The sequence below is a fragment of the Aotus nancymaae genome, unplaced genomic scaffold, assembly GCF_030222135.1.
Source record: "Aotus nancymaae isolate 86718 unplaced genomic scaffold, 86718_ANA_hifiasm-v0.15.2.pri h1tg000028l, whole genome shotgun sequence".
Classification (NCBI taxonomy): Eukaryota; Metazoa; Chordata; class Mammalia; order Primates; family Aotidae; genus Aotus; species Aotus nancymaae.
The window spans coordinates 33,381,805-33,403,407 of record NW_026988441.1 but is presented as its reverse complement, the minus strand read 5'-3'; the positions used below and the strand labels follow the sequence as shown (position 1 = coordinate 33,403,407).

Here is a 21,603-nt window from a genome sequence, read left to right as displayed (position 1 = left end):
ATCTGGCTAGGTAGGGCTGCTTGACAGGGACATAGTTCATGGTCTGGGGCTTGCCAACAAAATCACCCTGTGGTTCAGGTGACACACAAGTGGATGGCAGGGGTTAAGACCCAGGATCTATGTTCCCCCAGGTCCTTATGAGGGGCTGGAGAGGACTGAACTGGGGTGCTGGACCCTCAGCATAAAGAATGCTATGTGCTGGGCATGGTGACTCATGCCCATAATTCCAGCATTGTGGGAGGCCAAGGCAGGTGGATTGCTTGAGCCCAGGAATCTGAGACCAGCCTGGGCAACATAGCAAGACTCCCATCTCTAAAAAAAAATTAGCCAGGTTGGTGGCACAAGTCTGTAATTCTAACTACTTGGGAGGGCTGAGGTGGGAGGATCACTTGAGCCTAGGAGGTCAAGGCTACGGTGAGCTGTGATTGTGCCACTGCACTCCAGTCCAGGGGCAGAGTGAAACCTTGCCTTAAAGAAAAAAAAAGGCTGCGGGGCGCGGTGGTATGTGCCTGTAGTCCCAGCTACTCCGGAGTCTGAAGCAGGAGAATCGCTTGAACCTGGGAGGTGGAGGTTACGGTGAGCCAAGATTGTGCCATTGCACTCCAGCCTGGGCAACAAGAGTGAAATTCTGTCTCAAAAAAAAAAGAAGAAGAAGAAGAGGGCTATTGCCTGAGTCCTTCTGCTGTGCCTGGCACTGTGCTGGGCTTGTCAGAGGCATATTTCTTTTGATCTTTACAACTTTTCCATGAGGCAGGCACTATCATTAGCCCATTTTACAGATGTGGCCACAGAGGCCCAGAGAGGACAAGGGGCTTGCCTAAGGCTATAGACTGTTGGTATCTGGAGGTAAACCCAGGATGATGCTCAGTAAACTACCATGGGATTCAGTTGTGCCTCAAGACTCCAGAGAGATAAAGAGAGATAACCTCAGAGACAAAGAGACTCAGAGACCCAGCCAGAGGCCCAGTGGACAGTGGGAGGGGTGGGTGGAAGAAGGCTGGTCTCTGTCTGACCAAGCCCCCCCAGAATAACGCAGACTGCCCCCCTAGGTGGAAACAATGACACAACCAGCTCCCAATACCAAGGGCCTGACATCACAAGTGGGGGGAGGCAGCCGAGGTGGGGGGGTGCCCCGCCCCTTGGCAGGTCCCTACAGCCAATGGAACGGCCTCAGAAGAGACCCGGGCCGCCTCCAGAGCTTCAAAAACGTGCGAGGAGGGAAGAGGGTGCAGACGGAGCTTCAGCTGCTGCTGCGGTCCTGAGCGTCAGTGCCGCCACTACCCGCCGCCAGAGCCCATCGGCCAGCATGTCCTCTGCTCACTTCAACCGAGGCCCTGCCTATGGGCTGTCAGCTGAGGTTAAGAACAAGGTATGGCTGGGGGGCCTCCCTGTCCTGGCCCGCATGTCCTGCCAGGCCAGAGCCCCTTGCTTGGGGTCCCTTGAACCTCCTCCTGCCTATCCCATGTGACTTGGAAACTGAGAGGGGGAAAAGGGAGTGATATGGGATAGGGGCTGCCTGTCTCTCCCCCTGAACATCCCAGAGCCCCCAACTATGGTTGGGGGTGCAATGGGGGCACACAGCCACACATAAACAGAGGGGGTCAGTCCATGGCAAAGATACCCATCTGATCAGTCTTCTGTTAACCTTTCGTGTTCTTCGGGGGAACAACACAGGGGGAAGACTTGTGGATTTTCCCATACCCCCTAGCCTGAAAATAAATTAGGGAGCACTGGAGAGCTGGGGTCTCTGGGAAGTGAAGCCCAGAAAGGATAAGAGATCTTGAAGGCAGAGGGGGACGGTGGAGGGCAGGAAGCGAGCATCAGAAGTGCTCAGGGGTCTCCTAACTGTGGAGCTAGGAAGATACCTCGACATCACCTTCATGCTATGGAGGGGTAAACTGAGGGTAGGAGAGGAGAGGCAAATAGCTGCGGTCCCAGGTAAAGCAGGTACAGCGCTCCGACCCTGGACTCACCCCACACACACCAGGATGGGGTCAGCTTCTCCCGGCGCGGTAGAGGGAGAACTTGAAGTTTCCAGCCCACTGGAATCGTCCCAACAGCACTGCCGAAGGAGTTCCTGCCCCATTTGACAGAGGGGAACACTGAGGCTCAGGGTGGCTTTTCCCAGGGTCCCATGGTGAGGAAGTCGGGGGCTGGGTTGGAACCTGGGTCGGGGGATCCTCGGGGTTGGAGGAGGGGGCTGGTGGGGGGCGGGTCCTCGGGCGGGAGGCAGATCCCAGCGCCGCCCTCCTCCCCCCAGCGCCGGCCCCAGAGCCGCGCAGAGCCGCCGCGCCTTATAAGGCGGCCTCGGGGAGTCCGGGACACGCTATATAAGGGCCGGTTTGCTTTATAAAGCCGGGCTGGTGGCGTGGGGGGCGGCAGGCCGAGGCCAGGTGAGGGGGCCGCCCCTCCCACCTCCCCCCACCCACCCGGGAGAAGAAGGGGCAGCCCGGTCCCCTAGGGGCTGGGAGCCTGGCTGGGCTGGGGCGGAGGGTTCTGGAGAAACGGGAGTGGGGGAGGGGGGCACAGTGGAGACAGGGAAAAGCAGGGAGAGAGGCAGACAGAGATACTAGGAGCCTGAGACACCCTAGGGACAGACACGGGGAGGGCGAGCCAGGAGTCAGATAAGCCCTAGACAGGGATGGAGGGGCCGAGAGGAGAGAAAGAGCCCCACCCCCACCTCAGGCAGGAAACCTGGAGACAGAAAAAGACCTAGAGAGGCTGAGATGCAAGACCCAGGAGTCCCACCCCTGGCCAGACAAGGCCACCCAGAGACATGGGGACCTCAAGAATGGGCCAAGGAAAGACAGAACTGGGAAGAGAGAGACAGAGGAGTCGGGCGGAGGGATAAGGGGGAGAGAGACACACAGACGTGCAAGGGGTGGGCGTTAAGACAGAGGCAAGCCCCTACCCCTAACCAGAGACAGTGCCCTGGAGCTGAAGACCTGGGGGACAGGGAGAGACAGAGGTATATGACGAGCACTCTTCTGCAAGCCAGCACCCGGGGGCATCTCCGTAGACCTCCTTCTCCCCTTCATGAGGTGCCCCCTCTTCCAACAGGGGGCACAGAGGGGGCAGGACTAGAGGAAAAGAAACCCCAAGTTTGGCCTGAATGGAAAACCAGGGAGCTGGGCGCCACCTCTCTAGCTCAGAGGATCCAGCTCCCCACACCCAATCCCTCATCTCATTCACTGGTGCCAAACCTCAGAATGCCCGGAATGGCCCCCTGGGCAGGTGCCACCTCGGCCCTGGCTCTCAGCCCTCCCCAGCACCCCCACCAACTATGGATCTGGGGCAAAATTACCTTAGTTGGGAAGGACCAGGGAGATCAGGCTCTAGGAGGCTCGGATAGGACCCAGGCTGGCCCACTGCATCGTCACCCCTTTCTCTGTGCCCCCTGTCCCCCGCCACCCCAGCTGGCCCAGAAGTACGACCATCAGCGGGAGCAGGAGCTGAGAGAGTGGATCGAGGGGGTGACGGGCCGTCGCATCGGCAACAACTTCATGGACGGCCTCAAAGATGGCATTATTCTTTGCGAGTGAGTGAGGCTCTGAAAGCCCAGACCCTGCAGCCCCCCAAGTCTGGGCAACCCCTTAACCCCCAAAACAACCATGATTCTGGAACTGAGTTGAACACTTTCTGTCAGTTACCTTGGGGATGGCCAGTCATCATTGTGCCCATTTAACAGGCATAGAAAACTGAAGCTCAGTTAGGTGAAATACATTGCCCCAATTCCCACACTGTTTCAAGGGAAATGACTCTGGAATCTTAACCACCATGCTATGCAGGGTAGGCCCATCTATGGCCACCAGAGTCCCCAGAAAGAGCAGTCACAGCTAAAAAGCAGCAGCCAACAGCTGTTCATGGCTGGCTTGGTGACCCAAGAAGAGAGGTATGGCAATAATTAAAGTAGGCCCTGGTTTTCTTTCTGGTTTTTGTTTTGTTTTGTTTTTTGAGATAGAGTCTTGTTCTGTTGCACAGGCTGGAGTGAAGTGGCACCATTTCAGCTCACTGCAACCTCCGCCTCTCGGGTTCAAGTGATTTTCCTACCTCAGCCTCCCCAAAAGCTGGGATTATAGGCATGTGCCACCATGCCCAGCTAGTTTTTGTATTTTTTTTTTAGTAGAGATAGGCTGGTCTTGAACTCCTGACCTCAAGTGATCCACCTGCCTCAGCCTCCCAAAGTTCTGAGATTACACGCTTGAGCCACCTCGCCCGACCTTCTTTTTTTTTTTTTTTGAGATAGACCTTGCTCTGTTGCCCAGGCTGGAATGCAATGATAGGATCTTGGCTCACTGCAACCTCTGCCTTACAGGTTCAAGCGATTCTCGTGCCTCAGCCTCCCGAGCAGCTGGAATTGCAGGCGCACCCACCACCTCGCCCAGCTAACTTTTGTATTTTTAGTAGAGACGGGATTTTGCCATGTTGGCCTGGTTGGTCTCAAACTCCTGACCTTAGCCTTCCAAAGTGCTGGGATTACAGGCATGAGCCACGGCGCCTGGCCAGCTCTGGTTTTCTCCTCGCGTCAGAACCTCATTGCTGAGGGAAGTGAAAACTCTCACAGCTCCTAAGCCCCAAGTCTACTGCGATCCTAATGCATGGCTGGGCCCTAAACCCAGCAGGGTCCTAAACTCAGCCTATCTGCATTTGAGTCTGACCCAGGGCAGAGTGACTGTGAGTGCTCTCAGGAAGACTTTGAAGGTGCAGCCTCATAAGTCCTAGATGCAGAGAAGCAGGGGTTGGGGGGGGATTTACCTTGTTCCATTTCCGTCCACTAGGAACAAGGAATTGGCGGGTGGTAAGGTGGGCACGCTGGTGTCCCAGCTCAGACAGATACATAGTAAGATCTGGATAACATGGTAAGATCCCATCTCTACAAAAAATTTTTTGTTGTGATTAGCCGGGCATGGGGGCATGCGCCTGTGGTCCCAGCTACTCAGGAGTCTGAGGCGGAAGGATCACTTGAGTCCTGGAGGTGAAGGCTGCAGTGAGCTATGATTGCACCACTGCACTCCAGCCTCGGTGACAGTGAAACCCTGTCTCAAAAAAAAAGAAAAAAAAAAGAAAATGTAGTACAGTCATCCACCCACTCAGTAATTCACTCATTCATTCATGCAAGAAGCATTTCTGAGTTCCTGCTGTGTGCCAGGCTCTGGTCTAGGGACTAGGAACAGTGAACAGAACAGACTCAACTCAGAGCTCAAGGACTTTTAGTCCTAGTTGAGGAGATTAATCAAATAGTTGATCAAATAATCACAGACTTGCCTGTGGTGGTTAAGTGTCCTGGGGAAACCCCAAGTGGGAAAGGAAGATGGGAGGGCCGGGTGTGTGTGTGGCGGGTGGAGGGGCTGCAGTTTCCTAGAGGGTGGTCTAGAGACCAGGCTCGGTGGCTCACGCCTGTAATCCCAGCACTTTGGGAGGCCAAGGCAGGCAGATCACCTGAGGTCAGGAGTTCAAGACCAGCCTGACCAACATAGTGAATCCCCATCTCTACTAAAAGCACAAAATTAGCTGGGTGTGGCGGCACATGCCTGTAGTCCCAGCTACTTGGGAGGCTGAGGCAGGAGAATTGCTTGAACCTGGGAGGCGGAGGTTGCAGTGAGATGAGATTGTGCCATTGCACTCCAGCCTGGGCAACAAGAGCGAAACTCCATCTAAAAAAACAAAAGAGAGAGAGAGTGAGAGCGGTCTGAGAAGCCTCTGTGAAGGGGTGACATTTGAACAGTACCTTGGATGAAGTGAGGGAGGGCTCAGGGGACCTGGGAGAAGAGTAAGGAAAACAGACGGGGCAGCCATGCAAAGGCCTGAGGTAGGAACGTGCCTGAGGCAGGAACGTGCCTGAGGTAGGAACGTGCTTGGGGTGTTCAAGAAACAAGGAGGAGGCTGGCGTGACGAGCACCAAATGATTGAGCGGAAGTGGAGATGAAGTCACAGAGTGAACTGAGAGTCAGATGGTGGAGGACCTTTTATTTCATGTATTTATTTATTCAGAGACAGCGTCTTGCTCTGTTGCCCAGGCTGGAGTACAGTGGTGCAATCATAGCTCACTACAGCCTCAACTTCCTAGGCTCAATTGATCCTCCTACCCCAGCCTCTTCAGCCCCAGCCTCCTCAGTAGTTGGGACTAGAGGTGCACGTCACCATGGCCAGTGAAGTTTGTTTTTTTCTTTTTCTTTTTTGTAGAGACGTGGGTCTCACCATGTTGCCCAGGCTGATGCTCAAGCCATCCTCCTGTCTCAGCCTCCCAAAGCACTGGGATTACAGGCGTGAGCCACTGCTTCCAGTTTACAAAGGGCCTTTTAGTCATACAGAGGAGTTAGGATTTCATTCTGAAGGCAATGGGAGGCTACTGGAGGATTTGGAACTGGAGGGTAAATTGAATTGTTTTAGAAAGGCCATTCTGGGCCAGTTATGGTGGCTCTCGCCTATAATCCCTGCACTTTGGGAGGCCAAGGCAGGTGTATCACTTGAGGTTGGGAGTTTGAAACCAGCCTGATCAACATGATGAAACCCCATCTCTACTAAAAATACAAAAAAATTAGCTGGGCATGGTGGTGAGTGCTGTAATCCCAGCTACTTGGGAGGCTGAGGCAGGAGAATTGCTTGAACCGAGCAGGTGGAGGTTGCCGTGAGCTGAGATCACGCCACTGCACTCCAGCCTGGGTGACAGATCGAGACTCCATCTCAAAAAAAAAAAAAAAAAGTCATTCTGACTGCTGGATGAAGAAGAGTCTGCTGTAGGGGATGAGGTAAAAGTTGGTACCCCATTACAAGAGCCCAGGAAACAGACTATGGTGGCTCAGACCCAGGAGGAGATGGTGGGGAGCAGTGGGTGGGCTTCTGGACTTATTAAAAGGCAGAGGGTAGGCCCAGTGCAGGTGGAGGGACTGAATATGAGGCTGAGAGAGGAGAAATTGGGAGCCAGGTGCAGTGGCTCACGTCTGTAATCCCAGCACTTTGAGAGGCCAAGATGGGTGGATCTCCTGAGGTTGGGAGTTCGAGACCAGCCTGACCAACATGGAGAAACCTCGTCTCTACTAAAAAAAAAATACAAAATTCGCTGGATGTGGTGGCGCATGCCTGTAATCCCAGCTACTTCAGAGGCTGAGGCAGGAGAATTGCTTGAACCTGGGAGGCTGAGGTTTCGATGAGCCGAGATCGCGCCACTGCATTACAGCCTGGGCAACAAGAGCAGAACTCCATCTCAATAAATAAATAAATAAAATAAGAAGGAGAAAGTGGGAGTTGGGGGCAAGTTCGAGGGCTCTGGCTCAGCACATAGAAGCGGGCATTGCTAGGCAGGGAAGGTGGAGGGAGAGGGAGTCTGAAGGGAGAAGCTGCGTGTCGGGAGTCTGAAGCAGGGTGAGTTTGATTTGAGACACCCAGACACCCACAGAGGGAACTGGGTGAGATCGAGAGAAACCCAGGCTGCAGGGAGATGAGGGATTTGCTGGCATATGGAGGTACTTAAAGTCAACAGACTGAATGAGGCCAGGCACTGCAGCTCACGCCTGTAATCCCAGTATTTTGCGAGGCCGAGGCAAGAGGATCACTTGGGCCCAGGAGTTCCAGACCAGCTTGGGCAATACAGTGAAACCCCATCTTTAAAAAAAAAAAAAAAAAAGATAGCCAGGTGTGGTGGTGCACACTTATGATCCCAGCTACTTGGAAGGCTGAGGTGGGAGGATCGCTGGATCCTGGAAAGTTGAGGCTGCTGCAGTGAGCTGTGATTGCACCACTGCACTGTAACCTGGGCGACAGAGCCAGACCCTGTACCAGAAAAAAGAAAAAGACCGGATGAGATCATTAAAGGGGTCAGAGAAGAGGCCCCTGTGGGCTCCCTGCTGTCTACAAGAGAAAAGGATGCTGAGACACTGGAGGGTAACATGAATTGTTTTAAAAAAGGCCATTCAGCCGGGCGCGGTGGCTCACGCCTGTAATCCCAGCACTTTGGGAGGCCAAGGCGGGTGGATCACGAGATCAAGAGATCGAGACCATCCTGGTCAACATGGTGAAACCCCGTCTCTCCTAAAAATACAAAAAATTAGCTGGGCATGGTGGCACGTGCCTGTAATCCCAGCTACTCGGGAGACTGAGGCAGGAGAATTGCCTGAACCCAGGAGGTGGAGGTTGTGGTGAGCCAAGATCGCGCCATTGCACTCCAGCCTGGGTAACAAGAGCGAAACTCCGTCTCAAAAAAAAAAAAAAAAAAAAAAAAAGGCCATTCTGGGCCGGGCACAGTGGCTCAAGCCTATAATCCCAGCACTTTGGGAGGCCAAGGCAGGCGTATCACTTCAGGTCAGGAGTTCAAAACCAGCCTGACCGAGATGGTGAAACCAAATCTCTAGTAAAAATACAAAAAACTTAGCCAGGCAGTGAGACTTGGGAAATCTTGGAGACTCGACACACCTTGGATGAGGAGGCTTTTTGATTGGGACCTGAGTCTAGCTCCCTGGCATCAGTGCCCGATTTGTATGTGTGCTTGGGTGGTTTGGAGGGGCTGTAGCTGAGAGCTGACGGCAGGGAGAAGTGACACTAGGGCATGACATGGCCCCTTGTGGTCATCCTGACACCATCCTCCCCTGCTGGGCTGGGCTGGGTAGGGAGTGGGGGACACCTTTCTTAGCCCCTCCCCACTCTTCTCAGATTCATCAATAAGCTTCAGCCAGGCTCTGTGAAGAAGATCAATGAATCAACCCAAAATTGGCACCAGGTGAGCCCAGACCCAATTTCTTCCGTCCTTGCCCACAACACCTCAGACCTCCACCCGCCCCCCAGTGACCATCGCCTGCCCCCCTCTAGCTGGAAAACATCGGCAACTTCATCAAGGCCATCACCAAGTATGGGGTGAAGCCCCATGACATCTTTGAGGCGAATGACCTGTTTGAGAACACCAACCACACACAGGTGCAGTCCACCCTCCTGGCCCTGGCCAGCATGGTGAGTGTGGGTGCAGGCTGGCCAGGGGGCAGTGGGCGGCCCGGGCTGGGATGCACGTTGGCCACTTGTGACCCCGAGCTCAGTGTGGCCCAGGCGTGGTGGCTCACGCCTGTAATCCCAGCACTTTGGGAGGCCGAGGAGGGCAGATCGCTTGAGGTCGGGAGTTCGAGACCAGCCTGGCAACATGCTGAAACCCCATGTCTACTAAAAATACAAAAATGAGCTGGGCATGGTGGCACATGTCTGTAATCCCAGCTACTCAGGAGGATGAGGCAGGAGAATCGCTTGAACCTGGGAGGTGGAGGCTGCAGTGAGCCGAGATCGCACCAGTCACTGCACTCTAGCCTGGGTGACAAAACAAGACTCTGCCTCATAAATAAATAAATAAATAAATAAATAAAAAACAGTGTCCATGGGGACCATGCGGCGGGGCGGCCCCCTCGTCAGTCCCTGCTCTCCCTGCCCCACCCAGGCCAAGACGAAAGGAAACAAGGTGAACGTGGGGGTGAAGTACGCAGAGAAGCAGGAGCGGAAATTTGAGCCAGAGAAGCTAAGAGAAGGGCGGAACATCATCGGGCTGCAGGTACATCCCTATCCTGTCCACGCAGAGGTCAAGGAGGCCAGGAAGGCACCCTGGTGTCTGCAGGCTTTTGGGGACGGGATGTTCAGCATTAACTATGCTATAGGCCGGGTACTGTCCTTATCCACATCTTCTATTCACAAACTCACTCACTCTGCCAACACCCCTAGCAGAGAGATGCTGTTATCACTATGCTCGTTCCACGAACGGGAAAACAGGCCCAGAGAAGCTGGCTCACTTTTGCCCAGATCTTCCAGCTGCTGCGTGGCAGGCTGAGACTGGAATGCTGGAAGTCAGTCATGTGATAGACCCAGTCTGAGCCTCAGTTTCCAGTCTGGAAATGGTGCCTCAGGCAGGGTGCAGTGGTTCACACCTGTAATTCCAGCACTTAGGGAGACTGAGGCAGGAGGATTACTTGAGGTCAGGAGTTTCAGACCAGCCTGGGCAAAATAGAGAGATCCCGCCACTGCCATCTCTACAAAAAAATTTAAGAATTTAGCCAAATGTGTGGTGGCTGAAGTGAGAGCATCACTTGAGCCCCAGGAGTTCAAGGTTACGATGAGCTATGATTGCATCATTGCACTTCAGCCTGGGGGACAGAGTGAGACCCTGTCTCTGAAAAATGAAAATTGGCTGGACAAAGTGGCTCATGCCTGTAATCCCAGCACTTTGGGAGGCCGAGGTGGGTGGATCAACTGAAGTCAGGAATTTGAGGCCAGCCTGGTCAACATAGTGAAACCCTGTCTCCACCAAAAAGACAAAAATTAGCCGGGTGTGGCAGCGAGCAACTGTAGTCCCAGCTACTTGGGAGGCTGAGGCAGGAGAATCACTTGAACCCGGGAGGCGGAGGTTGCAGTGAGCCAAGATCATGCCACTGCATTCCAGCCTGGGTGACAGAATGAGACTCAAATAAAATAAAAATAAAATTAAAGAAGAATAGAGTAAAACAAAATAAAATATAAAGATAAAATAAGGCTGGGCGTGGTGGCTAACACCTGTAATCCCAGCACTTTGGGAGGCTGAGGTGGGTGGCTCATGAGATCAGGAGTTCAAGACCATCCTGGCCAACATGGTGAAACCCCATCTCTACTAAAACTACAAAAATTAGCTGGGCGTGGGGGCACTGCCTGTAGCCCCAGCTACTTGGGGGGCTGAGGCAGGAGAATTGCTTGAACCAGGGAGTCGGAGGTTGCAGTGAGCCAAGATCACGCCACTATACTCCAGCCTGGGCAACAGAGCCAGACTCCGTCTCTAAATAAGTAAATAAAATAAAATAAAACATGAAAACAGTGTCTCATCCTCTCATATCATCACGCCTCATGTCCCACGATGAAGTCTGTAATTCTTGGTGTGATTCTCCTACTGGCTTCATAGATGGGCACCAACAAGTTTGCCAGCCAGCAGGGCATGACGGCCTACGGCACCCGGCGCCACCTCTACGACCCCAAGCTGGGCACAGACCAGCCTCTGGACCAGGCGACCATCAGCCTGCAGATGGGCACCAACAAAGGAGCCAGCCAGGTGAGAGGGGCCCCCTGGGGCACGCCGTCAAGGCCCGGGACCCTGCCTGCCCCATAGCCTGACCGCACCGCCCTTCGCAGGCCGGCATGACCGCACCAGGGACCAAGCGGCAGATCTTCGAGCCAGGGCTGGGCATGGAGCACTGCGACACGCTCAACGTCAGCCTGCAGATGGGCAGCAACAAAGGCGCCTCGCAGCGGGGCATGACGGTGTACGGGCTGCCTCGCCAGGTCTACGACCCCAAGTACTGCCTGACGCCCGAGTACCCCGAGCTGGGGGAGCCTGCCCACAACCACCACACACACAACTACTACAATTCCGCCTAGGGCCACGAGCCTTCCCCGTCTTCCCCCGAGGGAGGCTGCTGCTGCTCTTGGCCGGACCCAGCCAGGCCCAGCCAACCCCCACTCCCTGCATGGCATCCTCCAGCCCCTGTAGAACTCAACCTCTACAGGGTTAGAGTTTGGGGAGAGCAGACTGGGGGGCCCATCGGGGGGAAGGGGACCCTCCACTCTGTAGTGCTACAGGGTCCAACCTAGAGCTGGGTGTCCCCAACAGCGCCCAAAGGACGCACTGAGCAAAGCTATTCCAGCTGTCCCCCCACTCCCTCACAAGTGGGTAACCCCAAGACCAGAAGCTCCCCCAGCGAAGCCCCCAGAGCCCAGGCTCGGCCTGCTCCCACCCCATTCCCACAGTGGGAGCAAACTGCATGCCCAGAGACCCAGCGGACACACGCGGTTTGGTTTGCAGCGACTGGCGTGCTACGTGGATGTGACAGCGGCGTTTGTAACGCGAGCACTTTTCTTTTTTTTCTATTTCACTGGAGCACAATAAATGGCTGTAAAATCTCCTGAGGCCTCAGGACTGCTCTGTTTTGGATATACTCCATTTCCCGCACACACATCTGCATGGACACACACGCTCACACGCACCCTAAGATGCACATACACACTCACATGCACCCGAAGACACACACCTCGCTGTAGCCACTCAGCTAGACACAGGACAGGCACCCATCACACTCACATGCAGAGTCCACACACACACACCCCTCCTCTTACACACACAGAGACGCACACACATGCGGTACATATTCCCCACAACATGTAAAAAAGGCATGGCCAGCTGGGCACAGTGGCTCATGCCAGTAATCCTGGCACATTGGGAGGCTGAGGTAGGCAGATCACCTGAGTCAGGAGTTCAAGACCAGACTGGCCAACATGGCAAAACCCTGTTTCTGCTAAAAATATAAAAATTAGCAGGGCATAGTGGTGCCTGTCTGTAGTCCCTGCTACTGGGGAGGCTGATGTAGGAGAATCACTTGAGCTCTGGAGGTCTAAGCTATAGTGAGGCGAGGTAGTGCCACTGCACTCCGGTCTGGGAAACAGAGCAAGACTCTGTCTCAAAAAAAAAAAAAAGAAAAAAGCATAGCCAGAGAGCCAATTCTCTCTCTCTCTCTCTCTCACACACACACACACGCACACACACACACACACACACACACACGAGACCCACACTGCTCTCCCAGAGCCTTATGGATGGTGACAAAGAACCCAAGAACTGGGCCAGGCATGGTGTCTCACACCTGTAATCTCACCACTTTGGGAGGCCAAGGTGGGTATATCACCTGAGGTTGGGAGTTCCAGACCAGCCTGACCAACATGGAGAAACTCTATCTCCACTAAAAATACAAAATTAGCCAGGCGTGGTGGCACATGCCTGTAATCCCAGCTACTCAGGAGGCTGAGGCAGGAGAATTGCTTGAACCCAGGAGGCGAAGGTTGCGGTGAGCCAAGATTGTGCCATTGCACTCCAGCCTGGGCAAGAAGAGCGAAATTCCGTTTCAAAAAAAAAAAAAAAAAACCCTGTCTGTATACTGGGACAGGCTGGATGGCATATGAATCACAGAGCGGCTGCCTGGGTGACCTCGGGCAATCACTTCCCCTCCGTAAACCTGTTTTCCCATCAAAATAATGTAGACAGTGAGCCCCATGTGGTCATGAAATGACACCCCCAGATCGGGGTGATGTTCTAAGTGTTTAATTGCTGGTGAAGATCGGTTACCGTTAGAGAAAGGATGACAAGTAGGGGTCCTGGTGGCCCCTGTGGGCAGGGTGAACCCTTTAGCCCCAGACTGTGGGGAGGGGAAAGGGAACTGGGAGAGGGACAGTTCTGAGCCAGGGCAATGGTTGTTTGCCGACTGGCACAGGGTACCATAGGGCATAGTTAATCCTGTGTGCCCCGCCCACTCTCAGACTTCTTAAGGCTGAGCCTGCCAACCCACGACCCTAAAAGGCTGTGTCCAGGGCCCCAACCTCCTCACGTTTTAGAGGGGACCCTGTTATCCCCGTGAGGAGAGAGAAGTCCCCAGTCATCAGGATTCTGTGGAGGAGAGAAGGCAGAGAATCGAGGAGGGGGGCACAGAGCTGTCTTCTCCCCAGGGAGGGCAGGGGTTGAGGCTGGAACGTGGGGGCCTGCGGAGACAGACACCAGAAGACCCACGCAGAGACGCACGCAGCCCCTCGGGCCTCGTAAACCGGATTCCAGGCGCTCTTGGCCTGGCTACCTCGAGTCCCGCTCTCCCAGGGCGGCGCGGGGAAGCTATGCTGAGGAGGATCCGTGCCTGGCCCAGGGCCCTGCCTCTTCAGGAAAACAGCACCATATTAGCACTTAGCCTGTGAGGCTGGGGTGGGCGGGCGGCAGGGAGGGCCCCGAGTGCCAGAGGAATGAACCCCCTTTCTGCTAGATCCCAGAGCGCCACCACCCTAAACTTAGGTGCCTATCCACCACTCTGCCTATGTGTGCCGGCTCCTGCCAGGGCTGGCGGATCACCAGGGAAGACATGGCAGAGAGGGCCTGGGGGGTGCACAGGCCAGACCCAGCAGCCCAGCCTGGCAGCTAGGGCTTCCGGGCCAGCTCAGTATCTCCCTGGGCCGTCCACATTGGTCAGTGCCGTGGATGGGCCCCAGAGCTGCTCAAACCATGTCTGGCACTTCTTCCATCCTCAGCGTGGCTCCGGGAGGAAGGTGCCTCCATCCCCCGCACCGTAGCAACGGGGACTCTGAAACACAGGTCGCCTGCCACCTGGGCTCACAAGGCCAGTGGAGGGTCTGGCACTGCCTCAGGCTGCTGTGGTCCTTGTCACCTGTGCAACTAGCTGAGAAGACACGCAGCCCCCAGGCACTCCCCATTGGCCAAATCCTGCCCCCATGCCAGCCTTCTGAGAATGCTCAGCACCCTTGGATAAAGTTCCCTTTCGTGGACTGTTTTCTCTCCTCAGTGTCCCTCCTCCACCCACTGCCTCCTAGACGGCTTGAGCTGTTACCTCCGCCTGGACTTTGGGCTCCCAAGGAAGTCAGGCTGTCAGAGGTAGAGCCGGGCTTCCTGGGTTCAAGTACCACCTGTGCCACTTTCTGGCTATACGGTCTTGGGCTAGTGACCTCCTTCACCACTAGCCTCAGTTTTGTGATCTTTGAACGAGGGGTTAGCTTGGCATCTGCCCCACAGGGTGGCTGTCGGGACATTGGGGTAACACAGGCAAGCCCAGAGGTCAGCGTCTGGCTAGAGGTGGCCCTACAGTGTCACTGCCTCCTGCCCCTCCCAGAAGCCTCCTCTGACCACTGTAAACACCTGGCCAGGTGTCTGCCTGCTCCACCACCTTGAATGCTTACTGACAATAAAACACTGGGTGATGACGGGTGAGGTGGCTCACACCTGTAATCCCAGCACTTTGGGAGGCCAAGGCAGGTGGATCACCTCAGGAGATGGAGACCATCCTGGCCAACTTGGTGAAACCCAGTCTCTACTAAACATACAAAAATTAGCTGGGTGTGGTGGTGTATGCCTGTAATCCCAGCTACTTGGAAGGCTGAGGCAGGAGAATTGCTTGACGGCTTGAACCAGGGAGCCGGAGGTTGCAGAGAGCTGAGATCATGCCACTGCACTCCAGCCTGGCAACAGAACAAGACTCTTGTCTCAGGGAAAACAAAAAACAAAAATGCTGGGTGGTTTGAAGGGCTGATCACATGGGCAGCCAGGCCACTTCCTGAAAGCTGGAGCCTCAGGTCCCCCCTCCATCTTCTGGCAACGAGGCAGATGCAGAACCCAAGACATCACGGAGAGCAAGGGATGTGCACTGGCTGCTTTATTGAAGGCCTTATGATTGACAGCTGTCCCCACCCCAGCCCTTGCCTCCTCTACAAAAGCAAAACACAGCTTCCTGGTTATCATGGGGGTAGGAAGGCAGCTCCCTGCCAGGGCCCAGCCCAGGGACCTGGGGAACGGTGGCTTTGAATCCCAGGCCACGGGCACTAGAAGGTCGAGAAGGAGGGTGGGAAGTCCAGTTCAGATGGGCACAGTGCTGGTGAGGAGGCTGGAGAGGTTCCATTCCGGCCTCTACTGGGCTTCCCTTGTCCAGGATATCAGGAAACAGCCTCCCACTTCCAGTGGGGGGAGCCACAGCTCCAAAGCTGGGGGGCCAGGGGCTGAAGGGAACACAGCAAAGGCTTTTGGAGCCAAGTGAGGTCAGTTCAGGCCCCTCAGGCCCAGGAACTCTGGACACTACCGCGTGCCTATGAACACACACTCACGGCCACCCCACAGTGACACGTGCAGCCACACACTCACACGCGCAGCCACACACTCACACCCACAGCCACGCCACACCCACACCCACTCCCACACACGAAGGGCTGCCACAGCCCAGGACCCACACCCTGGACCCCTGGAATGTCTCTGGACCCGAAGCGGGCAGCTGGGTCTACAGCAGGCGGGGCTGCCCAGGGGGCGGGTCCTCTGTGTTGCTACTGATTGGCTGCCTCGCAGGCATCTATCCAATCGCTGTACACGTCCACGGGTTCTGACAGATCTGTGCCGCTTAGGTCAAGGGCCATGAGTTGCATTGGGCCCCTGCCCTGTACCTTCTCACCCCACATAAATCAGTAGGTGGCACCCGTTCCTCTGGATGGCCTTGGCCCTGCACCAGGGCTGATGGTTGGGCCAGAGGAGCAGGGTCTGGACTCCAGTCCCCTCCCCACCCTCTGGAAAAGACCCAGGTTTCCAAGGATACACGTTATGGGCGTCTGGAATTCCTCTAGGCACACAGTACAAGAGATGACTCCGGTGTTGCGGGCACGGTCCCTGAAACAGACGGAGAGAAGGGACTGGTTAGCAATGTGCCCTGAGCCTGTGGGTGATGACGCCTCCACCAAGGGAGGCAAGAGGCAGAATGGAGGACAGTGGGGAGAAGGGAGTGGGGAGGCCTGGGCACCCCATGAGGTAGGATCCCTTGCCCCGTTCCCCCCTCACATTTTCACGTCACAAGACTTCTCGTGGTTGCAGAAGGGGCAGGTGAACTGGGTCTCAAGGGTGCCCGTCATCTTCTTCTTGGGAGGCGGCTTTCGTTTTGACTTTCTGCGCCCCATGTCTGCAGGTGGATAAGCCTGTGGGGAGTGGCAGGTGTCAGTGGCTTGGGGAACCCATGCAGTCCCCCAGCTCAATGCTCTAGAAAGCAGGCCGGGAAGAGGGTCTAGCAGTGGCCCAATGTGAAGGGGGGACTTCCGCCATGGTGCTGGGGCCTCTGCCCTTGAGGGATGAGGCCCACAGTCCTGGTACAGGAGGACAATCCCCCGTCCCACTCTGGATGGAAGGGGTGATAGGAGGCTCTAACCCCATCTCTCTCACTTACTGCGTGACCTGGGCAGGTTATTTAAGCTCTCTGTGCCATAGTTTCCTCGTCTATAAAATAGAGACAAGGCCAGGCATGGCAGCTCACACCTGTAATCCCAGTCAGCACTTTGGGAAGCCAAGGTGAGAGGATCACTTGACGCCAGGAGTTTGACACCAGCCTGGGCAACACAGTGAGGCCCCAACTCTTAAAAAAAAAAAAAGATTAAAAACTAGCCAGGTGTGGTAGTGTATGCCTGTAGCCCCAGCCACTTGGGAGGATGAGATGGGAAGATCACTTGAGCCCAGGAGTTCCAGGTTTCAGTGAGCTACCATCCAGGTATTGCACTCCAGCCTGGGCAACAGGGTGAAACCCTGTATCAAAGAAAAAAAAGAAAGAAAGAAAAAATCGAAACAAGGTTGCTATCTCAGAGGAGACTTGTGGGGCTGACACCAGGAATAGTAAGTTAAGTACTTAGCACAGAACTGGCCCATTACTCTGGCGCCAAAACAAGGAAGCCACTGTTCCTAGTGAGGATGGCACAAGAGACTCCCAGACAAGACAAGCCAGTTGTTCACGGCTGGGCACAGCCTAAGTGCCTAGGAGCTGGTTATTAAAAAAAAAATTTTTTTTGAGATAGAGTTTCGCTCTTCATGCCCAGGCTGGAGTGCAATGGCACAATCTCAGTAACCGCAACCTCCACCTCCCGGATTCAAGTGATTCTCCTGCTGCAGCCTCCTGAGTAGCTGGGACTACAGGCATACACCACCATGCCCAGCTAATTTTGTATTTTTAGTAGAGATGGGGTTTCTCCATGTTGGTCAGGCTGGTCTCGAACTCCTGACCTCAGGTGATCTGCCTGCCTCAGCTTCCCAAACTGTTGGGATTACAGGTGTGAGCCACTGCGCCTGGCCAAGACGGAGTCTCGCTCTGTTGCCAAGCTGGACTGCAGTGGTGCGATCTCGACTCACTGCAACCTCCGCCTCCCGGGTTCAAGTGATTCTCCTGCCGCAGCCTCCTGAGTAGCTGGGACTACAGGCATGCGCCAGAGCTGGTGATTTTATTCTGGTTGCTCCTCTTGTCAAGGGACATGAAAGTGGCATCCAGGAGGAGTGACACTCAGGGCATCTGATAACCTCCATCCAGACGACAGACGCAGGGCAGAGGGGTGGGGATAGGCACTTCTGAGTACAGGAACACTGTGTGAAGGCTCAGGGGCAGCTGTCTGTCCTCTGGCAGGTGGGGGATGGAGGAGGGGCAGGTGGGAGGGTTCTGGGTGTTTGGATGGATCCTGGGAGCTACAAGGAATGGAAGGACAAAGTCACCTGTGCTTTTGAGGGATTGAGGCACAGCCAGGACAGGGCTGTTGAGGTAGAGATGGCAGTGGGTGAGAGAGACAGAAGAGGCATGGGCGGAGCGAGCGAGTGTGATGAGAGGAGAGTCCAGGATGACACCCAAGGTTGTGGTGGGGACACAGTGGGTAGTGGGAGAAGGTGACAACATTCTCTGATGTCTAACACATAGGAAGGACGGGGTTTTGGAGAAAATTATGAGGTTGGGTGGCAGAGGGATATCTAGGAAGAGATGTCCAGGAGGCAGGTGGGTGGGGAAACAGCAGCAGTTACCAATGAACCAGCTCCCCTGCTAGGCACAGTGTTCAGGCACTGTGTTTGCCATCCCTGAGCCTCCTATGGTGGCGCCTCCTCCAACACACACACACCGCACACAGACACAACTGCTGGTTCTAGCATCATTCGTTCCTCCGTGACAGGGGAGGTCAGCAGCCTGCCAGGGTCTTCCACGATAAACAGTGGCGTTTTATTCATTATTTGGTGATTGCTTCCTATGTAACATCCCCAGCTCTTAACTGTGATGTTTCCGATTCACTGAGTAAACAGAAGCAATCCAAAGACAGCTCCTAGGACCAATTCATTCAGCCATTCACCCTTCCTCTTTATTTAAGAGATGAAGTCTCACTCTGTTGGGCAAGACCAACAAAGCCAAGCTGGTCTCCAACTCCTAACTTCCAGGCTGGAGTGCAGTGGTGTGATCACAGCTTGCTGAAGCCTCAATCCTCTGGCCTCAGCCTGCTGGGTAGCTAGGACAACAGGAGTGCACCACTACGCCCGGCTTCGGCATGCCTCCTTTACTATGGAAGTATGTTTCTGCAAAAACAATTTGTTCACTCTGCCCTGGCTACCATCCCCTTTTCCTTGAGCACCATCAAATTTTCCAGCTCTACTGGATCACTCACATGCTTGTTATTACCTCTCTCCTCATTTAAAAAGGGGGACAAAATCTCTTCATCCTCTTCCAGCTATGATCCATTTCTCTGCAGGCTGTTTTAGCGTAGAGCCATCTGCATTCCCTCCCATCTCTCTACACCCCTTGCCTCCAAACTGAGGTGGCTCCATACTGCCCATCCCAATGGCAGTCCTTCCATTCCAGGGGTCCCTCCTCCCACCTTTCCCACGTGGCTCTCAGGACCCCAAATGCTCCCTATCCCCTGCCTCACTGGTGGCTCCTGTTAATCTCCTATGCTCCTGCCTCTCTGCCAACTTGCTCTCATGAAGAGAGCACATGAGTTTAGGCCAGGTCCAGTGGCTCATGTCTGTAATACCAGCACTTTGGGAGGCCGAGGTGGGCAGATCACTTGAGGTTAGGAGTTGAAGACCAGCCTGGCCAACATGGTGAAATCTCGTCTCTGCTAAAAATACAAAAATTAGCTGGGCATGATGGCACATGCCTGTAATCCCAGCTACTAGAGAGACTGAGGCAGAAGAATCACTTTAACCTGGGAGGTGGAGGTTGCAGTGAGCCAAGATCATGCCACTGCACTCCAGTCTGGGCAACAGAGTGAAGACTCCATCTCAAACACAAAACAAAACAAAAGGTCCATCGCAGTAGCTCATGCCTGTAATCCTAGCACTTTGGGAGGCTGAGGTGGGCGGATCAAGAGGTCAGGAGTTCAAGACCAGCCTAATCAACATGATGAAACCCCATCTCTACTAAAAATACAAAAATTAGCCGGGTGTAGTGGTGCACGCCTGTAATCTGAGCTACTCAGGAGGCTGAGGCAGGAGAATCCCTTGAACCCGGGAGGCAGAGGTTGCAGTGTGCTGAGATTGTGCCACTGCACTCCAGACTGGGTGACAGAGTGAGACTCCTCCATTTCAAAAAAAAAAAAAAAAGAGAGAGAACCCAGGAGTTGAATCGTTGAATCCTCTCCTCTCTGGCTATACTCACCTTCATGAAGATTTCACCCAGTCTTAGGGCTTCATGCCTACTTTACACTGAGGACACCGGCTTCTCCAGCCTTGAGTCTGTCCCCTGAACTGCAGACTCTGATCTGTCTGCCTCAGCCACAGCTCCACCCTGATGTCTAACTTCCACCCAATATTAAACATAACATGTCCAAAACCCAGCCGCTGACACCACAACGTGCTCTTCCACAGTCTTCCTCATCTCAGCTAATAGCAACTCCATCTTTCTGGATAATCAAATCAAAAACTTTGGATTCATCCTCAATTCCTTTCTCTCTCACACATCCCTTATGTGATCCTCCCCCTACCCCTCTATCTCTGAAATACAAATTAGCTGCAGCATCATGCCCAGCTAATTTTTTATTTTTTGGAGAGACAGGGAACCCACCATGTTGACCAGGCCGGTCTGGAACTCCCGGGCTCAAGCGATCCTCCCACCTCGGCCTCCCAAAGTGCTAGCATTACAAGCATAGGCCACCGTGCCCGGCAATAACTATTATTGAATAACCCAATCAATCAGTCCCTGGAATCTGAATCTACAAACAGAGCTGGATGTGGTGGCTCATGCCTGTAACTCTATCACTTTGGGAGGTGAGGACTGTAATCTCATCGATTTGGGAGGCCCGAGTGGGAAGATCCCTTAAAGCCAGGAGTTGGAGACCAGCCTGAGCAACATAGTGAGACCCCTCATGTCTACAAAATTACAAAAATTAGCCGCGAGCCTGTAGTCCCAGCTTCTCTCGGGAGGCTGAAGTGGGAAGCTTGAGCCCAGGAGGTCGAGGCTGCAGTTAGCTATGATCGCGCCACTGTACTCCAGCCTGGGCGACACAGCAAGACTCTGTCTCAACAACAAAAAAAGTCCAAACAAAATCTACGGATGAGCCCCAGAATCTCATTTTGCCCGGGGACTACAGTCCCCCCACCCCATGAATGGGGTCTGGCTTGCATAAGGATTGCAGAGGCTTCGGCCTGTCCTGTGACAACGTTAAGTCCAAGCGCGCCAAAAGGGGATGGCAGAGAAGTCATCCTCGAATCTGCTGAGACCCAAGAGGTGGGGGGGGGGGTTGGCTGTTCCTACAGACTCACTGAGGCTTCGGCACTGCCTCCGCCGTGAGGAGCCAGGCGCCCTGGTAGTCGCTCTTGGAAGGATGGGATCGGAGGGAGTCAGTCTCCCTGACCTGACTCCCCGCAAGCCCGGGGTCCCAGACGCCTCCTCCAGGACCCCGTAAACGCTCGGAGTAGAAGAACTCCCAGTCCTGCCCGGCCCCAACGCCCACCTGCATGAGCCGCACCAGCACTCACCTTGTCTCGCCGCAAAAGCTCCGTTTAGCCGGGAGACAGTGACTTCCGACTCCTGCCGGAAGCGGAAACCCCTCTCCTCCTTTCAGGTCCCTCCCATTGCCGGCCGGGACTGCCCAGCAAATGGGCCCCGCCTTCGCCGCCGGGGCTCTGAGCGCACGCGTATTCAAACAGGAGCGCGGCAGTGGTCGTCGCAGTACGCCTGCGCAAAAGCCCGAGCGCTTTTACCTGTAGCTGCGTGCGAGGCTGGTACTTCTCTCGTCAGTTCCCAGGAGCGGACAGTGAGGAATATGAAATACCCTCATGGCCGAATCAGGGTGAAGGGGAAGCTTGTA

At 54.6% G+C, this 21,603-nt stretch overlaps 2 protein-coding genes across 3 annotated transcripts; one reads left to right on the top strand and one right to left on the bottom strand.

Annotated features, from left to right (window-relative positions):
• Nucleotides 1–1,217: 1,217 nt before the first annotated feature.
• CNN1 (calponin 1) lies at nucleotides 1,218–11,891 on the top strand. 2 transcript variants are annotated; one of them, XM_012436340.2, is made up of 7 exons: nucleotides 1,218–1,369; nucleotides 3,417–3,538; nucleotides 8,647–8,713; nucleotides 8,803–8,940; nucleotides 9,413–9,523; nucleotides 10,895–11,041; nucleotides 11,122–11,891. In XM_012436340.2, exons 1-7 carry the CDS (start codon nucleotides 1,307–1,309, stop codon nucleotides 11,365–11,367), a joined length of 894 nt encoding a protein of 297 aa, XP_012291763.2. In that variant the 5' UTR covers nucleotides 1,218–1,306; the 3' UTR covers nucleotides 11,368–11,891. The 2 variants fall into 2 exon arrangements, with proteins under 2 accessions (XP_012291763.2, XP_064237902.1); XM_064381832.1 differs by lacking the exon at nucleotides 1,218–1,369 and adding an exon at nucleotides 3,026–3,041.
• Nucleotides 11,892–15,167: 3,276 nt separating this feature from the next.
• On the bottom strand, nucleotides 15,168–21,360 carry ELOF1 (elongation factor 1). The gene is made up of 4 exons (XM_012436337.2): nucleotides 21,272–21,360; nucleotides 16,349–16,482; nucleotides 16,110–16,180; nucleotides 15,168–15,908 (listed from the first exon to the last, which is right to left on the bottom strand). The coding sequence occupies exons 2-4, from the start codon at nucleotides 16,462–16,464 to the stop codon at nucleotides 15,844–15,846; spliced, it is 252 nt and encodes an 83-aa protein (XP_012291760.1). The 5' UTR covers nucleotides 16,465–16,482; nucleotides 21,272–21,360; the 3' UTR covers nucleotides 15,168–15,843.
• Between the last annotated feature and the right edge of the window lie 243 nt (nucleotides 21,361–21,603).

Coding starts and splice junctions, on each gene's coding strand:
- ELOF1 (XM_012436337.2), bottom strand. CDS start 16,464: ATGGGGCGCAGAAAGTCAAAACGAAAGCCGCCTCCCAAGAAGAAGATG. Junction 16,181..16,348: donor AAGTCTTGTGACGTGAAAAT/GTGAGGGGGGAA, acceptor CGTCTGTTTCAG/GGACCGTGCCCGCAACACCG. Junction 15,909..16,109: donor ATTCCAGACGCCCATAACGT/GTATCCTTGGAA, acceptor TAAGCGGCACAG/ATCTGTCAGAACCCGTGGAC.
- CNN1 (XM_012436340.2), top strand. CDS start 1,307: ATGTCCTCTGCTCACTTCAACCGAGGCCCTGCCTATGGGCTGTCAGCT. Junction 1,370..3,416: donor CAGCTGAGGTTAAGAACAAG/GTATGGCTGGGG, acceptor CCGCCACCCCAG/CTGGCCCAGAAGTACGACCA. Junction 8,941..9,412: donor TCCTGGCCCTGGCCAGCATG/GTGAGTGTGGGT, acceptor TGCCCCACCCAG/GCCAAGACGAAAGGAAACAA.